At 38.5% G+C, this 22,586-nt stretch overlaps 2 protein-coding genes across 2 annotated transcripts in view; one reads left to right on the plus strand and one right to left on the minus strand.

The window, feature by feature from the left end:
- The window catches only part of LOC107188482 (collagen alpha-1(IV) chain), a 29,483-nt gene extending 24,539 nt beyond the window's left edge, over nt 1-4,944 (minus strand). Inside the window, 2 exon segments of the mRNA XM_015576774.1 lie at nt 3,582-3,624; nt 4,866-4,944. Of these exon segments, the coding sequence (XP_015432260.1) occupies nt 3,582-3,624; nt 4,866-4,885 (63 nt within the window). The 5' untranslated portion in view covers nt 4,886-4,944.
- Nucleotides 4,945-6,334: 1,390 nt separating this feature from the next.
- Nucleotides 6,335-22,586, plus strand: part of LOC107188483 (collagen alpha-5(IV) chain-like) — an 85,162-nt gene continuing 68,910 nt past the window's right edge. The window contains 1 exon segment of the mRNA XM_015576775.1: nt 6,335-6,471. Within this exon segment, the coding sequence (XP_015432261.1) occupies nt 6,343-6,471 (129 nt within the window). The 5' untranslated portion in view covers nt 6,335-6,342.

Below are 22,586 nucleotides of genomic sequence, written 5' to 3' on the forward strand. Positions count from 1 at the left end.
TGAATATTGAATATTAACATTTATTTGATGAAAGTTATTTTTTTGGTTCTGGTCCATATAGTTAAACATACAGTGGTTCACTGAGAAAAAAAGTCTGATGATTAAGATGAAAAAATTATATAAGATCAACGCATTAACATATCGAACCCTTCGACTCGAAATGTTCACCCCCTATAACCTCATTTGTATCGTGTCTAAAGAAAATTATGTAACGCGAAGCAAATATTAACCCTAAGATATGAACTAATACCTAATTTACAATTCTTAAACATTTCATTATTTAATTTCGTTACTTATTTATTTTGATTACTATTGTTATTATTAAGAACCAAAGCAATTAATCAGGTATTTCGTTATATATTTTCTTTTATCATTCTCGTGTGTAATTATTCGAATATACGGAAGAAACATACAATCCACTCTGAGAAAAACCTTAACAAATGTGAAATCGACCTTCATTAATTTGTCTATAAACGCAAATAATAAATACACTGTTCATAAAAATTGTTTTGTTTCTTAATTTTCATTGGTAAATGTACACATGACTGTGCGACTTTAAAGTTCCATCGAGGGTTAATTTCATAAAAACAGTAAATAAATTTCCCTGTTGACGATCAATATGAAACTCTGAACACAAATATACTATCATTATCATAGACGAATTTACAAATAATAATATAAACCTAACCCAGACCACGGGATCGTTAGAAAGCAGAAAACGTCGATTAAATTCGCCAGACGTTGGCAATCAAGTCCGGAGTCAATTCCGAACTATTTTCAATAGTGACTAAGCCCGTCTCGCGTGGCCGTACGCGCGCGTCGGTACGTACATATGCTTGTACATGGCGTAATAAAATTACATCGCGCGCGATCGCGGTTACGACGCCGTAGGCGGACTGGTCGCTAACAGACGACTGCCCTATTTCGGATTTAACACCTCGCCGTTGTTCACGAACGACAAATCCGCCGGGGACCCGCCGGGCCCTGTTATCGCGTCGACGATTGATCCCTCGCGTTACCGATATCCCTCGGTGTGCGACGCTCGGAAATAAGCTCGCAGAACGAGGGAGAAGAATGACGGCGAGCGAAGGATTCGAGGACCGTGACGAGGCTTATCGGGACTATTTTTCGGAGCTGTTTGTCGAAATTGAGTCGTATCACGTTGACGAGCAATTTTACTGGTTTGTTCGAGCGATTCGTCAATATTGCAGCACTTTGTATCGAAGATCAATGTTTCATAGTTAGCTTGACTGTATTTATTCATTATTTCGAGGCTAATAATGGGGTCATTTCACGCGAGATCGGACACTTTTTGGAGCACCATTTAGGATTTTGTTCAAATTTAGATAGGATTTAGTGTTTAGCGATATATAAACGTATCTCGAAGGGTCTTTGAAAATTTTTTTAATTGTTGGTGTCACAGCTGTTTGAAATTTAATTAAGCTTTTTCCAATAAATCATAACTATTGAACTAACAAACTGATCAAAATGAGCTTTGTTGGTTCTTATAGAAAAAACATAACAGTACCTAATCAAAGTTATTTCAATTAGAAGAAAATATTTTTTAACCGTTTGTTTTGCAATTGTTTTAAATAAATGTCCAATAATTATAATAATAGTAAAACAAACCAAATAAAACATTCATAAATCATTAATTAATTATTAGTTCGTATCCAAAGATTGTCTTTTTTTAGACACGAAAAAATGTTTGGTTGCAAGAGAGTTAATATTTCAACGCAATAAGTTCGATATTTTAATAATCATTAAAAAGATATTGATATTAAATAATTTCCCCTTTTTCGCGAAATGTTTTATAAACTCATTAAAGTACAAAAGATACACCCAGTAACAAGCTATTAAAATATATTATATAACAAAGTTGCAAAAAAATTTGTTAAACAATATCCCGTTATTATAGCGTAGGCCCGGCTCAACGCAGAAATAACGACGTTCCCAATGATCTAATCGCGCGTACGATCGACATCCTCGCGCGTTACGCTGCCCAGAGGTCTGTCGGCCTTCGACGGGGCTTCATCGCCCTCGCGCCGACTCGCTGCGTCCGCGAAAGGGGAAGGCCTGGCCGCACGCGTCGCGGAATCACACGGCCCGCCTCGATCGAAACGCGATCCGCTCGATCCCAGACCACCGACTTCGTGGCTAGTCGCCGCTGCCCGTTCGGCGCAGTCCACGCACCGGTGCACGTGCATGCACTCGCAAACGCGTGGATCCATGAATGAATCCCCGGGTATCGTACGACGATCGATCCTCGATCGCGATCCAACGCGATAAATTTAAGATTGCTTCATTTTTTACCTGATACGATTGGTGATCGTTGAAAGAAACGATTTATAAACTTGTTTTTAAATGGTGAATCTGCAAATTGCTCGCAAATTTCTGTGATTTGTAAGTTACATCTACGTAGCTTTGATTTGCTGATATGAGTCTAGTTCTTATTATTGGGGGTGAATTGAATTATTATTAAAATTATTTGTAACATTCTAGGTAAATTGTGTAGAATATATCGAATTATACAGGCAATTATTATAGTGTAACTAGTATAATCCTAACAACTGGTTGTTACGATTATGAATAATGACGAAAAAAAATTTATTCCATAGACACTAGAATAATTACTAATATTGATTGAAGAGCAGTGAGGATATTTAAATTGAATAGGAGTCACTGTGTTTAGTAATGTTTCAGAGTTTGGGATGTATTTATGTTAATTGTAAAATGGACTTGCCTGACGGAAATGTAAAGGAAGAAAATGAAAGTTATCTATGACTCGATTTAATAGAAGTTAATCTGTGATTGAAATTCTTATGTTGGTTTAAGAAGTAATGTGTAGGAATTCTTTGAGTTTTAGTTCGTATTCGAAAATTCTCATATAGATAAGAATTTTTCCCTATCTTTAAAGATTACTAGATTGTGGATGTTCGTACGAATCTACAGTTTTGTTCCCTTTGCATAAAAACTAAGAATAAAACACAATTTATTTGTGTAATTAAGTATCAGGAAATCTCAAAAGCAATAGTGTTTGTAACATGAATTTGAAAATTGCCAAAATAAATGCTTAGAAGTACGTTTAATTATCGATGGATTAATAATTCTTTTTTCTGGGTATAACTTATCTCCTAACGAACATTATGCTTTTTTCTAGACAAATAACTGATTCCTTATGTATAATATAAAACAAGAAGCAGTATTGTTTATATCATACTGTTAGGTTAAAAGATTAAAGGTAAAGTAAAGTGTCAATTACCATAATAAAATGTCATTAATCTTTATACTTTCGCGTTTGCTATAAATATTTATGATCCACAGTCTAGTCATTACCTTTCATGTTTCTGTTTTTCTAATAAGTATATAAGTGTGTAGTTTCTTGAGATGGTTTGTCAATTATGCCAAAATGGCTACCGATTTGTTATATGTACTATGGATCATCTTAAATCTATAAAATTTGTTTCCTTTACTCCAAGATTTAAAACTAAATTCTTGTATATAACAACAATATTTGACATGCAAAAATGCTGTCATGGCAATGAAAGTGTGTGAGTGGAAGAAAAATTACTTGTACATACCCCACCGACAATCCCGGCCAGGAAAACTGCGGATGCGACGAATCTGTAAAGAGAAACGCAGAAAAAAGCGGTCACTTTTTTTTACACGAAAGCTTCCTAATGTCAAAAATTTAATTCGAAGATCATTTTCAATATTTTCGACAAATAGAAATCAAATCACTAGTTATTAAATTTCGTTCAATTAATAAAAGAATAAACAGAGTTGTTTCGTTGATTAGCCACTGAACACTGTCTACACTCGTTGGGTATACGTCAAAGTTGCGGTACCATGATCGTTGAAATCACAACTATCACAGAACAGACTAAATAAAATATTCACTCTACTAATATTCAATATCCCAACAGTTAATATTTGCTTTCGATTTTACACACTCTGTAACCATGAACCAAGAAAGAAGCAAACAATCGTTAAAACACGAGGTATGCAGATGATACAGAAAATGGGGCAACCGAGTCAAAAGACATGGAAATTTCTTGACTCCTTTTTTTTTCTAGAATCTTCCTCTATAAATAGAGCACAGAATCTCGTCAGAATTTCATAACTCCCCGTATTCGGTTTATCCCGAGTCTCAACAGCCCGCGATAAGTGTTTATCGAGCAGACCGCGCCGAAATCACAAGGCGAACCGAACGAACGAACAAAAAAGAAAACGAAGAACCAAGAAGATACCCGACCACGCCATTAAACGTTTCTCTTCCAAAGGATAATCGTCCGTAAACACACGCGCGTCTCCTCGTCCTTGAGATCCACTCGTCATTTCGTCGGAACGTAGCAGGGGTTGAAAGTGCCCCCTCCGTCTGTCACGGGGAACACTTGTGGCGCGTGCACCGAGGGAAGTATAAGCAGCAGCAGTCCGTAGGAAAATAAAACGGCGATCAAGATATACACGCTGCGTGCGGAAGAACAACGAAAGGGTTGGATGGGATTATAGCAAAAAGAAAAATATAACCCCGAACCAGAAGACAGCAAAATTACTGTATTCGAGCCAGACCGAGGGGTTCACAAAGATTATCGAGCAAAGACACTTCCGTGTTGAGAAAGGGAAACACAAGACAGCAGCGCAGGCTGCACACCGTTCACCAGAACGCACGTGTCCAGTGCGCGCAATATAGAGATCATTGACGTAACGCACAACAGGTTGACGAACCAGCCACCGAGAAAAGAGACGCGAACAACAGGGGGAGGTAAGGAAGCGCGGACAAACGGAAACAGAGTACCAGAAGAACATTGAAAGATCGAAAAAAAAAAAAGATTAGAAGAAGCAAGATTGAATCGAAAACTCACCGCAATCCCAACCGGGTCATTTCGACCTCCCTATTCCGCGACGGGTCTAGGGAGCCGAAGAGCACAGGCTAACCACGAGCACCGCACGGACAGCCAGTCACAAAATATCGCGGGGAACCCGGCACCGAGTAGCAGTGGTGTGTGGACCGTCCCATCCAGGGAGGGTCTCTGAATGAAACTCGGGTGGAGGGAAGGAAGAGTGGCGTGGAGGCGGCCGTCGAGCCACGCCAGCTAGAATTCCTCCGCCGAAAAGGATCGCGGGAGAGGAAAGAGAGATAGAGTGTGTGAGAGGAGTGAGACACCACGCGAGCGACGGAACGGGTCGGTTCTTCACCACGGTTGTTCCAGCGAGCAGATACAATCCCAGTGTTGCTGGCTCGCCACCGCATACACGCGCACACCACGTCCGCTGTTCCTCTTTCGTATCCTGGGCTAGCCTCCCCCGCCTGGTGCTTCTGTGCTCTCTCCAGTCCGCGGCCAGAGGAATCGAACTCTCCAGCCTGACTCCGCCAACTGCGGGACCAGAAGATACCAGTGGCGGCAGGGCGCGAGAAGGAAGGACAGACTGGGAGAAGCCCCAAAGAGCGAGGAAGGGAGGTGGAGGAAGGAAAGAAGAGGGCCCCACGTCGCCGGTGCACGGAGTGGGAAGTAAGAAGAGAGAATACAAGTGGAAGAAGAGGAAGAAGAAGAAGAAGAAGAAGAGGAGGAGGGTAGGAGAAGAAGAGCAGGGAGGGAGGTGGAGAGGAACTGGTGACCGGGTCGAGGCGAGCTTGGTCGCGCGTCGCACGAGGACTGTTGCACGGTCTCAGCCGATGTCGATCGGCAGCGGTTAGCTCTCTGGCACGGCTCACGGCGAGAGCGAATCGAGCAAGAGAGCACACGGGGCGGGCGGAGAGAGAGAAAGAGTGGGTGTATGTGTGAGAGAGAGAGAGAAAGATAGCGATAGAGAGCGAGAGAGAGCGAGAGGGGAGCCATCCTCTATACCCGCTAACACCAACGACAACGCTGGGGCACCACACACCACACGCGCAAGGATACAGCTCGCTCCGCGCGAAGAGGAGACGAGAAGAGAAGAGCGCCTCCTCCGCCACCGACTTTGGCCTGCTGTGTCTGGCTGCGCTGGAGCAGCGACTGGGATCGGGAGGACGGGCCAAGCGAGCGGGCCGTGTCTCTGCTGGCCCTTCGACACGCGGCGCTTCGTCGACAGGCTGGCCGACCAGCCACCGGCGGCATCATCATCATCGTTTCTACCAACAACAACATCCGACCAAATCGACACGGAATTACGGGCCGTATAAACCGTTCCCGAACGAATCAGCGTCATCGTCGTCGTCGTCGTTCGTTCGTCTATTTTAAGGGCTCTGGTCGTGGCGGAACGTAGACAGGACAGGTAAACGCGAGAGGACTGGAGAGAGAGACGACAACGGGTACCGACGTGAACGAAGAAGGAGAAGGAGGAGGAGAAACGACCGGCACAATGCGGCCTAGGGCCGCGGCGACGTCAACCACCGCAGCCTGCAGGCTACCTCCGTTCCCGGTTGTCCTGCGAGTCACCTGCGTCCTTGCCCTACTGGTCGTCACGTGGATACCGGTCACCGAGGCTGTGGTGAGTGAGAGCTTGTAATATATACCCAGTCGCGTACCGTTCGTTCATAGATAAACTGACGGGTACAGACACACTGTTGGATCGCGATTTTACGTTTTGATACAGTGAATTGTGTCTGGTATTCAGGGTAGATAGTAAGAATAGTGCCGTAATACTTTCGTGTCGGTGTTGACAGCCTTGTCGTATGTGCTCTCGTGACTCGGGGTTATTAACGCGTTGATCGCCATGACGACCATCGACATAGCACTGTCCCTTCGAAACCATTTTGAATTTTCTACGTGACGTTTCGTACGGTATTTTCCAATATTTGTAAATACATTTTCGTTGTTGCGGTTGACCACGTCGCGTTGGCTAAACAGAGAGGTCATCGAAATCGGCTCGACGATTAACGTGTTGACATAGTGTATAGCTTACGACGATTTTATATTACTCTACTGGAGTGTCGATTCAAAGGTATATACATGTCATTCAACATTCAAGTATGTTTATTTCGGTAACTGATCGAATAAGGTATTTTCTTATGAACCGCTGTCCCGCCATTCGTTGATCAAGGGTGAATGGACGATCGATTAATCGATCCTGGGTTACCGGATTATTCAGCCGGTTTACGTAACATGTCTACACATGCTGGGAGAGAGAAAGTGGGAGGAAGTAGGGAGGAAGGAAGAAAAGTATCGAACGGTGTTATCGCGAAAATTTTCACTGCGCGAAACGCGGCTGATTAAAGCCGGCACGCGAGAAGTTCCCTGAACCAACTCTCGCTGCGCTCCACCGTTTCCGGTAGATTGCCTCAGACGGACGTTATCGCGTCGCTTTGAATACGCGATCCACACGGCCTTTCCGTCCAGTCTCGGCCCCGCGAGACCTAGAATATATCGATGATTGGACCGTTTCGAAGTATGGGTTAGATTTCACGAACGTAGGTGAGGGACAATTCCACCGAAAGAAGGAGATAATGCGGCGAGCATCTGGAACAGTCGAGCCAACGTTCCATCGTTTTTAGGGACGTAATGCAAGCAGGCAATTCCGTGGCTCGTGCCCACACGACACGCGTGGGAAACGATGGTTTACACAGTACGTGGTCGACGGTGATCTACGTTCAATGTTTCGATCGTATCGGTGAACGAGTGGACATTAGCAATTCGAGATGTCACGTTTATTGCTTGTAGGACACGATTTTCGGGACGATCGGGGAATTTATGGTTTTACCTGCATGCGGAGGCTTTAGGCCGCTGCCTACTCGAGGAAGTCCAAGCTACTTTTTCATGGAATATTGAACGGTTTAACCAATATGGAGTTTACTTTAGAAGTAGCATTAAATAATGAGGATATTAGCTGGAATATGTGCCTAGATTTTTGTAGAATATTGAACGCTTTCTTATATTTGTATGGACTGTTTTTACTTGCGATGTATACTATTTAAATTAGTTGGGTTTATTACAAATAATAAGGAATTGTTACTTTAATATTTTTAAACATTTATGATCAAACATTTTCTAGAATGCAATAATGAATGGAAGTAAGGAGGGATAATTGGGCCAAGTTATGCAGAAAGCTACCAACCCTCAATGATCTGAGTTTGAAAATCTTAATTTTAAAAAAAGGTAGCTTTATTTCTATTGGGTATATTTTATTTCTTGTTGTTATACTACAATGTTTTTTAAGGACTTACTAAGTAGTGAATAGTATAATTAATACTACTTTAAATTTTCTATAGTTCATTTTAATTTTATTTTAATTTTCTACAGTAATTGTATAATGTAGTTGTTCTATGGGTTAGCAACTCTTTGCAAAATAAAGATCACAAAGTTATGGAATTCGTACTGCGTTTAACTAATTTTTTGTCATTTTAAGGGTTACTAGGTTTCTGCCTTACTTGGCCCAATTTTACATTTCAGTGACGATTTCAGGGAAGTTAGAAATTATGTGCGAACAAAGTGGAGAATAATTAAATTTCTGTTGAGCCACGAACAATTCGTAAACTGAACGCACCATGTCAGAATTAATTCTTTAACGCGATCAAAATATGGGTCACATAACCCATACGTGTGCAGCATTCGTTTCGAACTGTTCGTCGAGAAACAGCTCTATTAACACTTCCACGAAATCACTTTCATAATCCGTGAATGTGGAACAGATTTTATCGATTCAAACCCTCGGTTGAAAATTCTTCTTTTCTTTGGAATGAATCTTACTATTCTTAGATATCTTTACATAACCTTCAGACATTATACATATTCATTAGATGTACCACTGTGTAATCGAAACATTTTTTTTCCAAATTTAATATTTGTTTTCAAGAAGGTCAATGCTCCCTTAATAATGTTGATCGTTGTTCTCCAACATCCGACGCCATTTTTGTAAATTACAAGAACTGAAAGCCATTAAATCTAAAGTATATTACCATCCTATTAAGAAAGTAAATAATCAGTTATGAGTAGATTTAATGGATACAACAACGTTTATACATTACAATCTAGTATATTATAAACCACCTGAATATGTCGAATTTTTCTGATGAATTCTATACAGGTACTCTTTTGTAATACAACTGAACAATTACTCTGAATTAGTAATTTTAATTCAAAACCATAAATTAAAAAATTACCATTAGAAATGAATAGAATACACATTTTGATTACGAAAATTATGGAATAATGATGTCTGTGCAGTGTTAACTTTATCATTCACAAAGGACATTTGTTCTCAGTTTATTTAATTTTCCGGACTGAACGAGAGGTTTGATTATCGAAAGATAATTTTCTTTTCTCCAGTATATTAACGTTCGTAAATCTCGTGGAGTAACCAAAAATTATTCGATATCCGACGGAATCTTGAAGAAAAAATAGAAGTTACGATGTTTCGAGGAACATGCGGGAGTATGCGTATACAGTGACCACACAAACCGCCTCCTCCGCCATGACTGGATTTCACGTGAGGTTCATGCGTGATCTCACAAACCGTTAAAAGCGTTTATCTTACGAGCGTAGGTTATGCATAATGTATATCGAGTGTTTTTACAATTAGTTGGAAATTTACGAAAAAATTTAACCAGTTGCATAACCAATTCGCACCACCATACGGATAAATTTTCGTTACTTTTGGAGTTCTTTGCTCAGTTTCGCGTAATTTGCAAAGTCTATGTTGCTTAAAAACAATCACAATTACATTGTAGTTTTTATTGTAAATTTAGTACATTTAATACAATGTAATTGTAATTGTCTTGAAATTACATTGCAATTTGTAAATGCAGTTTAGATTTTGTAATTAAATTACATTTTGCCCAATTCTGATATCAATTCCGTCAAAAACACTCCTAATTTCAATAATCGGAAAATAAGAAATTTTTATTCAATTCGAAACGTTTCTAGAGCCTCGCGCTTCCGCCCATATCGCTTGCATCTTCTTATCCCGTTGAAGTCACCGGGTAAACAAGGCCGCGTGGGCGATTTCGACGCCCGAACGGAGCTGCGCATCCTTCGCGGGAACATGAAAGGGAGGAACCATATTCGGTGTGCGGGGTGGACGGTAGCAAAGTGTGTGGGGAATGGGATGAACGGTGGGTCAAAAGGTTTGGGCACCTTTTTTGCTCTATTGGGACCGCCGACAGTGGCCTGTTATACTGGCAGTCATTCAGAATCGTGAGAAATCGTTGAAAAGGGAGTCAGGTCACCGTCCACTTTCTTGGTACGTTTTGAAGACGTGTTATGGATCGGCGGGACAATGAAAATATATAAATCTGTCCGGTCGTAACTGTGCACACGTAGATGAAAGATTGGATGCTTTCACCGGAAACGTGTCGGGGGTGCCGTTTTTCAGCGAAACGTAACGTGTTCCATTGGGACCTTTTCGGCTTTATTACGTTTTTGCCACAGTACCGCCTATGCCAGAACAGGATAACTTACGATACTGTAAAGTTGAATTTATCAGTAAGAAATTCTTAATTCTTTTATAATATCAAACTCAGAGAAAGTTTTAGTCCCTTAGATCCAAATTCATTTCATTATTCAGAAATTTATTTCCTTCCGTTATGGTAATCATTAATATTCCAGTGAACACCTATTGCAATTTTTATTGTAATTTATTTTTGGGCATTGTATATCTGGAGAATTGTACACTAGTATTCGTAGAAAGATAAATCCATCTTTGTGATACTGTATAATTGATTTGAAGGGGGTAATAAATTATTTGCGAATTGCTTACAGTATAAATACAAAGAGCCCATACATTAATAGAGCCGTTCACAGGCCAAAGTGGCTAACTCCACGTTTTGAATTTAAAAAATTTTTTTTAATTTTATTACCACAGCACTTGATTGGGGTTTAACTATTTATATTTAAAGTGAATTGTAAATATAAATTTTGTGGAGTTAATCACGTTCGCAAATGATCAATTATCATTCATAAAAATGTTATCAATACATGTATTATTATATAAGTACCTATATATTTATTGAGTTTAGAAATGTATGCAAATATATAAAAGTATTTGTTTACACACGTGAACGTATTCATGTGCTTTCTAAAAGTATCGAACGGGACTATCTCGGTGGGCATAACATAAGGCTACCTTACCTTGGCTATTCGAGGAAACCTGCATCCGAGACACGCGATACAGCTCTGGTTAAACATTCGTTCACGTGGGTCGTTATTACTAAATTATGCGTGAACGAGAGCCACTTCGTCATCGCTACCTTATACGATACACCCCAACAAGTAATTCATTCAAGCGGTTAGAATCGTTTCGTGAATCCAGTTTCCCGTTCCGAAGAATCACAGTACATACACTGTATGTCTTCATCTTCCATTCATACCTCCTGAATCGTTCGGCTCAATTTTAACCCAAAAGCAAGCTTTACTTCTCATTCACGCTTTTTGTTCTGGAAATTTGTAAATTAATTCAGTTTCAACATTTCACATATATTATAATCTAGTTGCAGGTAAATTTCTCACTTTGGTTCGATGTCAATTTTAATCTATAGAGTTGAGTCGTAAATAACTTCCACAGAAGATATTGAAAAATTACTAGATTATAATTAACTGGCAATGATAATAAGAAAATTGTAAGCGAATATCGATTACTAAATTTAATAGAAACGGGAAACGGAAGTTATTTATGACAATCGGATAATTTATTTCGTGGTGTATTACTGTAGTAATTATGTAACATTTGAAATTTTGACATGTTACAATTAAACGAATATATGTGTAATAATTCTGTTGTATATATTACGTTATTTCATAATGAAAACATGATACAGTAGACTCTATTACATTATAGGTAGAAGGAACTCTGTTTAAATATCGTTTCGCACGTATTATGCATTAATCTGATAAAAGCATTGAACCAAAAATCTGACGTTTCCTTTAAACGATGAATATTACGAAATAATTCACAAGTTTGTTCGGAATATGTAGGTTGTGGCTGCTCTATAGGAAGAGTCTGTCTCTGATAACGATAAACTTTTCCTGTTGTTGCCGTATGTATAGGGACAATCGCTATACGAGGATGCGTCACTCATTTCAAACAACCACCCTGCATTTGACACGATAAAAATTTGCATACCATTGCGTTCATACTGTATTCGCTGATCGTTGAACATATTTAATACGAACCAGATAATCAACTTTAGTGTATTGTGATTACATATAATATAAAATAATTACTCTTGCATATTAATACATCTTTTATTACATTTTATCTCTGTTTTTCTCAAATTCTGTGTGCTTTTGTTTAAATCATTTTCACTAGAACGGTTACAGTACGTATTATTGGAATTTTTGTTCTGTTAAAAAAGTTAACAAAACGGGCAGAAAATTTCCAAATACATTGAATGGTTCTAGATTTACATTATATCGATTTATAAACCTGAAAGTTTCATTAAAATTATCGTAAATATGTCACTCTACATTCATATGATAATGATAATACGGTCAACTATAATAATAGTTTTCAACTAGCGCAAAACATTGTTAAAGTGTAAGAGTGGTTTATATTAGATAATGTATTCCATGTTATTGTACTAATATTATGAAAAGCAATATCCTGGAATTGCCACAACGAACAATTATTCAATCGCCAACCCCATTGAATCATCGTAAAAGAATATTTTTCATTTTTATTGAGATCATCATTCACGATTTCCGTGAGCAATGTACCCTACGATTTATATAAACAGCAATTATCGATGAATCATCAACAACAGAACTTCAACAATGAATCAAGTTTTCGACGTCCCTCAGAAATATTTGTCCGTATACGCAACGGATCGTATAAAACAATCACATTCGACGTTTCGAAATTTATGTCGGCCGCCAGGACAATATTTTACACCTGATCTGGAATCTGGGACGTCCACGTGAAGCCCACACGTCGGTTAGCATTGTATTATAATTCACACAATCTTCCCCTGATATTTACGTTTCCCGTGTTTCCAAAATCTGTCCAGTCGCACCATTTCCTGAATTATACTCTCACCTGAATTTCACATCGCTAAATACGTAAGCTTGCTCCACCCACGCGGTCACGCGGGGTATCTGGGTAAAAATAGGGAAGAAGTGTCCTACGATGCTTTGGGCACGGCCAACGTGATACTTTCACCGTCCACCGACCTGGAAATACCATACGGTCCAATGCGCCTCGAACTGTTTCTCCCTTCCATTCCCTTTTCACATAAACAAGTCATGGTGAATTGTCAGCTGTTCGTCGTCGACTGGATTAGAGTAGAACTAAAGGGGAAACAAATCTGCGTTCTGATAAGGGGTTTTTGGATAATTAATCTAGGAGAATTACAATTATACAGTAAGTGACAGAAAAGTTAGCACACTCTACATTCTACATCGTTCATTTTAAACGATTAATATTTTTCACGGTTTTTGGATAATTAATCTAGGAGAATTACAATTATACAGTGACAGAAAAGTTAGCACACTCTACATTCTACATCGTTCATTTTAAACGATTAATATTTTTCTTCCCTTACATTCCTTTTTTATATAAGCAAGTCAATGTAAATCGTTAACTATTCACCATTGACAGGATTACAGTAGAACTAATAGTGGGACAAACTGGTTCTGATTGTTAGGCGTTTTTAGGTACTTTATCTAGAAGATCCACAGTTTTATACATATACATTTGGTCACAGCAGTGCTACTATCCTCTTTAATTGTTGATTTTAAACGATTAATAGTTTTTAAACATGTTACACATGTTAACCTTCTATAACACCATGTAACATTGAAGTCACATAGCAATTGTACTATTATTAAACACATGGGAATGTTTTTTTCACGATCGACCAATGTAACTTGAAAATTACAATCACTACTACTTTGCAGATGCATTAATGCAATTTATTTGATTCTTTTTCACTCAATTGTTCTGTAGAAACATGAATTTACGGAAATATCCGTCGCGTATCAATTGTATCAAACTAAATGCAAAGCAACAAATATTGTATAAATATTTCATAGTTGAAGATGGATGTAAATTTTCAATTAATAAGCTGTATGCCAATCAGATTGATACGAGAATGTACAATCTCTCTTCGCGGCTAGTAGCAAATTGAAATCACCATAATCGTAATGTCCTTCGCAACGCGAAAGACTCTTAATGTTGGCAGCCGAGAACACGTTAATAACGTCAGTTGTAGTAAAACGCGTTATATGAATGACATCACGTTCTAGAAACCGTTGTATGCAAATATGCCATTGACCATCATTAACCCCGTTATGTTTATGGTTCATATCGACCAATTTTTTTCGATTAGACGAGGCACGCAAGTAGTTTCACTAAATGAGTTAACTACTGTGCACGCATTATGGTCGTGTCTATTCCAGCGAGTAAACAAGTAGAGTTTTCGCGGTTCATTATACAGGGTGATACGGTAAAGATACACTGCGTGTCTTATCGTTACAGAAACAAAAATCAATTTGTCAATTAAAAATAACTTCGTATAGCGAGTTAGTTACGGAGATAATAATATCCCCCCTCTTTTAAAAAGACAATCCTCAATTCTTTAGAGGTTTTTTCAGGATTTCTTATACTGCATGCATACTTCATAATTAGACTGCAGATATTTACGCAATGATTTGTATCGATTAATTTACTGTAATTGATATTAAAAAGATATTTATTCCAAAGAAAATGGAAACCTCGTTCTTAATAATTATCACATTTCATGCGGATTTAAATTTCACATTTATAAAAATTGTGACAACTGGCTAAAACAACTTTCAGTTTAACAATTGAGAGACATATCTTCACAAAATAATTCCGCCTTAATAACAGACCCTGTAGTATAGTTCAATCTTGATTAAATGAACTGATAAAACCGCACGAACTTTGGATAATGGAACATTGATATCTCCACTTTTTATTTACATCACACGAACGTTAACAAAAAAAGTTAACAAAAATTCGATTATTTAACAGCCACCCGATATTTCCGCTGACACAGTTAGTTTCAGATCGACCTCAAATTCGTTCCAAAACGTGTCCACAACGTGCTTAAAATGGTATTGCTGTTAAACGCTATTGTCCGAACAGTCGACTGTCGGATTAACCGGTGTTCAGGCAAGCTCTACAGTAATTTCCGTGTCGGGGATCGTGGAGCGTTTCAGCAAGACGGGATTAAAATTCTCGTGAAGTTCCACGTGTCGAAAATAGTCGCGTAACGAGCAATTGATCGTACGGGTGTAACGCACGATCGCGTGCCACGTAATGTCATACAAATATTTATGCGGTCGCGGCATAACAATACGGTTGCATCTATTTACAAAATAACAGGTTGAACGGAATAACACAAAAAGATACAGAGAAAGAATTGAAAAGCATCCCAACCAACTCTAGCAGCAGAAGCTTATGATAAACTCAACAAAAACCAACTAAAACATCCCTTGGACTTAACTGCAACGTGGAAAAACAAAGAAACTAAAAAAGAAAACAATCTTAAAATGTCATTCTACTAGGACTTTCGATCAGACTGCTAATAACAGAGTAATCTCTACTGATCACGATTCCTGGGTCACCCTGTATATAAGTACAGAATAACAGTTGAACGGAATAACAGAGTGACGGTGTGTCGATCGGGATACGGTCGCACATCATTCGATAGACATCATTCGAGCCGTCATCGCTAATTCGTGTCTCTGGATCGTTAGAAAGATGCAACGCCCTACCAGTGACATCACAATCTGATCTCATTCGTCGCGAATGCCTACCAGCTGTGATCCGATGATCTTTCGACAGATAGGATTGTATGTAATTCTAATGAAATCCTGTGAGCATCTTATCGTGCCAGAGAAATGTCAGACGTAGATGATAATTATACATGGTTGCTCGTTAAAAAGATTCAAGATTGGTGTAGACCGTTATTGCTCCATAAAGTTTGCCAATCTTTTACCCAAAGACAGTAAACGTAATTGCAGTCGTAGGCAGATCTAGTTTACTATAAAGGACGGATTGACAATTGTCAGTCGCCTATTAAAACGCTGCACGATATTAGTTTCATTGCGCGAAGGCTGCTGCCTGACGTCACACTCTAAAATTATTTATTAACAAACGCATCGTTTACCGTTACCTCATATCTTTAGTTACTCAATTGTCGGTCAGTCGAGGCCATCTCGGACGATATCTTACGCTATTTACGATTACATGTGCACTTTGTGGTACTGAAAAATATATAACAAGTAGAGTACAGTTTGTAATTTTTTAATAAAGAAAGGAGCTACGTTAATCATTTTCATTGATAAATGTAATATCAAATATATCTATCAGTAATATCATTCATTTCACGTGCAACGGTCCAAGTTTGAAGGACCGAACAAAATATCATATTTCTCACTTTATCTCAAAATTCCGAAATAAAAGCTTAATGAAATCTCGAATATGCCATAAAACTCTGTTAGATAACAGCCATGCTAATTAATTACAAGTCTTAATCGAGCTAGTGTGTCCAAAACTAAATAAATCCATAAAGGTGACTTACTCTCGCAGTGGCTAAGGGACAATGGCTAATACATATATTATCTATGGCTATATACATAATTTTATCGAAAAGTCTACAATCGTAGGAATTGCTCCGAGTTGCTTCTGAGTAACACGTTTAGGCCAGTCGAAATCAAAAGACACGATTGTAACCACCATGCGAGAAGTTTATTCCATTTTAAGAACACACGGTATAATTTCCGTTTAGGCCATTTCGTTGGACCCGCATACATCGTGGAATTGTAAAAAACGAGTATATATACGTATTCTCGTTTTATTTCTTCCTCGTGTTCTTTACAATTTGTCTTATTCGACATTTAGTAAAAATTTTGTATCACATGAGATTTATTGTCACGCTAATGCCAATCGTCCCTAGTAGAATGACATTTTAACTTTGTTTTCTTTTTTAGTTTCTTTGTTTTCCCACGTTGCAGTTAAGTCCAAGGGATGTTTCAGTTGGTTTTTGTTGAGGTTATCATAAACTTCTGCTGCTAGAGTTGGTTGGGGTGCTTTTCTATTCTTTCTCTGTATCTTTTTGTGTAATTTACTATTTCTTCGGATACACATTGTATTTTTAGGTCTTCTTGTATATCCTCAGTTCTAACACAACGTGGTGCATCTACCACCGTTATTGGACCAGCGTTTTTCTCGTAAACAGTGAGTATTTAAAAAAAATGGAAAAGGAAGGACTTACAGTATATTTTACTGGCGACACCAATGTCAATTTTTTATATTTACATTATTTTTCGAGAACGAAAGGGGATCTTTAGTTTTTTAAAGGGAATGCTATATATTTTTTTATTTATATAAAACCGTGGGTAAGACGAATTTACTTATACCTAACACAATAACTTCCAAGGTCATACAAAATTTGAAATAAAAGAAATACATAGATTGAACATTTCGTAACATTATATTTGCTAATGTGTTGCGACTACAAATTGATAAGACTAGCAAGAATGCATTTCTGAGCTCTGTTGATTAAATTCCTGGTACCTTGTGCTACTCTTGCACTGCATATGGATGCACATGCGTTTTTTATTTTGTATGTCGTTTAAATCTCTTGGCGACGTAGTACAAACAGTATCTTCAATATGACCCCATAAAAAAAATCCATAAGTGGTCCTCTTATTTCTGACCTTGTATGACCTTCGAAGTCATTACGTTACGTCTGAGTGAATTGGTCTTGACCCACGTTTTCGTATAGCATTAAAAAACATATAATATTCCATGTAAAAAACTGAAGTTCACCTTGGTTTCTCGAAAAATAATGTAAATATAAAAAAATTAACATAGATCATCGTGTTGCCAGTAAGATATACTGTAAGTTCTTCCTCTTCCATTATTTTTTTTACATAGTTACTGTTTCCGCGAAAACCGCTGGTCCAATTTACCGCGAACACCCTGTAACGATTATTATCCGTACATCAAACAGCTCTATCGTTCTAATCACGTGAGTTCCGGGGCGGTCCATCCGCCAGTTGGGTCGCGGCACATTAAAACGACGAGATGACATCACGTCGGCGGAGCTATTTATTGCGAGCGTGAATGAAACGTTTCAGCGTGACAGTCGAAGATTACAAAGTGGCTCTCACAAGGAGAACAGGCGGTCTGTTTATAAGCGCGCCGATAACCCGCTCTGTTCCGCTAATAGGCGAGCTCCCTTGTCCACCACCCCTTTTGTCACCCTTTCACCCCCGGTCCTAGTTTACGTCCGATCGTCGTTCTCGCTCCCCCCACCCTCCCCCTTGTTTCTTGGTAAACGCGTGAGAGCACGGTGGAGAGAAAAAAAGAGGAGCTCCAAAATTAATGAACCGCGCACAGAGTTTATCGCCAGGGAGTCACTGGCACGTCGAGCCGCTTATAAACCCGCGGCGGTTTAGAATACGATAGCAAGATGTCGTTTCGTGGAAATCGACGATATTGTCACATTAAGATAGAATTTGGTTTGGGGACACACGGATTTGACGGCGCATCGACTATCACTGGCTTGGAAGGGAAAGGAAGGCACAGTGGCCGGTCATAGGAGGATTTAAAAGGGGAATATGCAAATTATTTGTTGTGACATGTAATTAATTAAATCATTGTTCCACATGGAGTCTTCGGGTTGATAGTATGTGTTATAAACGCTCAGTAAGTTAATGATTACAAATGGAATTAAAGGAGCGGAAAGGGTTAACGGAGATGCAGTAGATGTAACAGTGGCGGTGAATTTGTGGGATTGATGTACAGTACATGATTTTGAGGACATACGTAATAGTAACTATTTTTTTTTACATTGTTTACACATGAAGTTTTGAGGGCCAGTTTGATTTTTTAAGAAACTGAATATCTTGTTTCTTTACAGAAACTGAAAGAGCATTAAAAACTGAGAGAATAAGTATTCTGAGAAAAGAAGCAATTAATGACGAAGGAATATTGGTATAAAATATTTTGAATCATCGGTCACCGTTGATCGATTTCGTCGAATTGAATTATTATCAAACGCTTATCGTTTGTGATTTGTTTTCATCAGCCGTTTGTCAGATACGAAACTATGTATGTATCGCTAGATTAGCAAACATGTAACAGAACGCATTTATATAATTATTAATTCCTCGTAGAGCTGTTCGTAAGAAATATTTCAGAAGAATTATCGTTCTGTAATCGTGTTTTATCACGGAATTTCCGAACTATCTTCATTCGCAGAATTGCAATATATGTTCAATCATTGAATTTCAGGATGAAAAATACATGTATGGAGGATGTGTAGTGAAACATTAATATTCTTTTATTAATGAAAGAAAAAAATTATTAAAATCGAAATCGACGCTTCTTTTACTTCAGTTTACTACAGATTTCATTCATAACAGTAAGTCCATATCAATCAGGAATACACTGTACGTATTGTTTCAGAGAAATAACAGAAACTATTAAATTATTATATTCATGAATGCAATTGTCACACACATTTTCGTACTCTCAGAGTTCATACTGTTCTATGTAGTTATTAATATTGATCGTTGCATAAAAGTATGTCCATCAACCTCGCCAACCTATATTCGCTCACTGCGCGTACGCACTATAATAATATTAGTTAATATAACATTAATGAAATACAACACAATTTCTCACTTTATTATCATTACTTGCGAGTATAACATCATAACAGTTGATGTCAAACTTTAAACAATATTATCATATGATAAAACGTAGTTACGTACACTTTCAAAAACTCCTTTGGATCCAAAGTACTCAAAAAGTAATAGCTTACTGCAAACGATACTCGATCCATGATGACCATCACCGCAAAAAATTCTTTTCTTATACATAACATTATATAGAAGTCTTTATCTTTATTTTTCTATCTCCTGTCGATGTTTATTTTTGACCTACGTCCTATTTTTTATTTTAAGACACCTTCAAGTTCTATAAGATGACAAGTATAGTGCAAGTAGAGTCATAAATGCGCCAGTAGCACTCAAAAGATTAACCCTCCGTAGGAACATATATTTTTTTACACTCCGTAGGCACACTGGGTCGCTAATATCAAAGCCTAGTTTTTTTACTGTTTTAAGTTTTCAAAAAATCCGAAAAATTTATTCAATGAAAATAAAAACTCGTGGGTAAGTGTGGGAAAAATGGGATTTCATGCCGCATTTCCTACGAAAAGTTCTAATTAACCAGTTAACTGCGTTCCACATGTATACACGTCAATCGAATACTTTATTTCGGTGCGGTTAGCGTGTACACTCGTTGTGTAAAATAAAAAATTACCATTTACTATAAAAACTCCAAATTTCAGTAAAAACTAATAAAAATGTCATTTAGTGGTATGTTTCCTTTATATTACAAATAAAACCGCTATGTATTTTATAAAAAAAAGTTTTATTATTCTCTTTCGTATATCGGTTATTCCCCGTACAATGTATTGCTTTTTACATACCGAGTTGATTATTTTCCCCAAAGCATCTGGTATTCCCCGAATTCTTTCGTGAAAAGTGCGTTGCTCAGAAGACTGAATTTATTAGTTTAATTATTCTTTAATGTTCATAACTTTTATTTTTTTTTTACAATTTTTAGGGATTTGTAAAACTAAATTCCGCAGTTAACGGGTTAAGAGACAAATCCTAAATCCTTAAAGTCGTCGATCAGAATAAAGAAAAACGGCTAAATGGTAATTTATAATATGTTCCATAACAATTAATTTTTTCTATTGTACAAAATTCGTCGAATTATCTAAACTGAAATTCTGATCGCCATCAAGGTGGCGCAACGCTTCAATTACGCACACTGACGGAATCCAAGAATTTGATTCGTGGCAGTAAACTGCGCATCGGGGCGGAGATTTCGCAGATTCCGTGGAGCTTATCAATTTGTAAATTACATCAGTCGCGGGTAACGGTGTCACGAGCATTAGCACGCCACAGCCGATCTATGTAGGACGTTTAAGGGTGGACGCAATCTATCTCTTACGAAACGTGTAACCTCGATACACACTATCGGCGAAACTCCGGAGTTCAAGGGGTCTCGGTGTTGTACCGTTCTCGTAGGATTGTAAAGTGCTCGGGAATCGTAAGTCGAGAGCATATTCGATTTTCGTATCGCGTTCCGGCACACGATACACGCGAATTTTAATGCGCCGTTTCGAATGTCGAAAGCCTGCGAACGGAGCAGCGAAAACGTCTACTTTATTTTGTAGATGGAAGACCCTGGTAAAAGGTGAAGTTCTTTATTAATTGAATCAAAACCTCGAATAGGGGTCTATAGCATATTGTGATCAAAGATTTAATTGGGTACGTTACTCTAAAAAAATCTCATTTATTAACTACTCAATAATCATAATAATTTATTGATTTGATTACATGAAAAACACAATTTTACCCCATTATTTCTACTACTTACATCACCCCCTCGGATCTTTTCTGTCCAGACCTTTTCCTTTTATCTCACAGACTACCAAGAAATCTGAAAAAATTCAAAGATTCTTCCCAGGGTCTCTATTACACGATCCAATATCCCTTTAAAATTGAATATTAAAAAATTTCTTTAATAACAATCCCTTCATTTCGAAGATATTTCAGCAAGAAACTTCGCTTATATCCAGACCTATTCTTTTTATCTCACAAACTACCAAGAAATCTGAAAAAATTCAAAGATTCTTCTCAGGGTCTCTATTACACGATCCAATATCCCTATAAAATTGAATATTAAAAAATTTCTTTAATAACAATCCCTTCATTTCGTAGGTATTTAAGCAAGAAATTTCGCCTGGATCATAAAAGACCCAGGGAGGTCACTGAGGGTAAAGACTGATTCGATCACCCGATATACAATTCCGTCCAACTCTGATTGATACGCGTTCAATAGTCCTACCGTATAAACCTTTGCTGTCGCCGAATAACACGTGTTATTTAATATCGAAAAATCAAACATCGTGTCCCAGCCGATCCATCAAAACCGCTCCGGGAGGATTTCACGGTGCCTCCCGTTGACACGTATCCGAAACGTCACCCAGCCACCCCCGTCGAAAAACGCGACCGAACGAAAAATAGCCCCGGCCACGGACGTGCTGGAACCGACCGAACGATTAGCGTTCGTGACAAAAGGGATTCAGGAATTCCTCGTCGACGCTGGGTAACCGGGGAGCTATACACCGCGAGAGAGTTCTCGATCCCCAAAAATAGGGCGCAGCGGCGCTGGGACCGCATATCCGTTTCTATTTCCGCGCGTGTACCTATATCCAGTCGGGGAGGATGCGTTCGGTACCCGATGTATATGAGCCGGATATTTTTTCCTCGTCACGTGTCGTCGATAAATTAAACCAGGAAGAGACCCGGCCGCGTTTCCCTGCACCACGAAATTATGGGCGGGAGGGACACGACAAAAATCCTCCGTGTCGTTTCCCAGCCTGTTGGTATAATATCGTTCCATGGGTCTGACGCGATCGCTCATGGACCTTGATACCCGGTAAAAATAGTCGTTCTTTCCAGTTCGGCGAGATTACGCCACTCGGCTGAAAATATGACGTTTGGGTGTTAACGCTGGAACTACCAAAGCAGTCAAAATGACTGGTTTCTACAGTCTTGTGAAAATTTGTAAAATGTCACGGTGTATTTTTTGAGATACTTTCGCAACGTTTATTGCGA

This window comes from Dufourea novaeangliae, unplaced genomic scaffold, assembly GCF_001272555.1.
Source record: "Dufourea novaeangliae isolate 0120121106 unplaced genomic scaffold, ASM127255v1 scaffold124, whole genome shotgun sequence".
NCBI lineage: Eukaryota > Metazoa > Arthropoda > Insecta > Hymenoptera > Halictidae > Dufourea > Dufourea novaeangliae.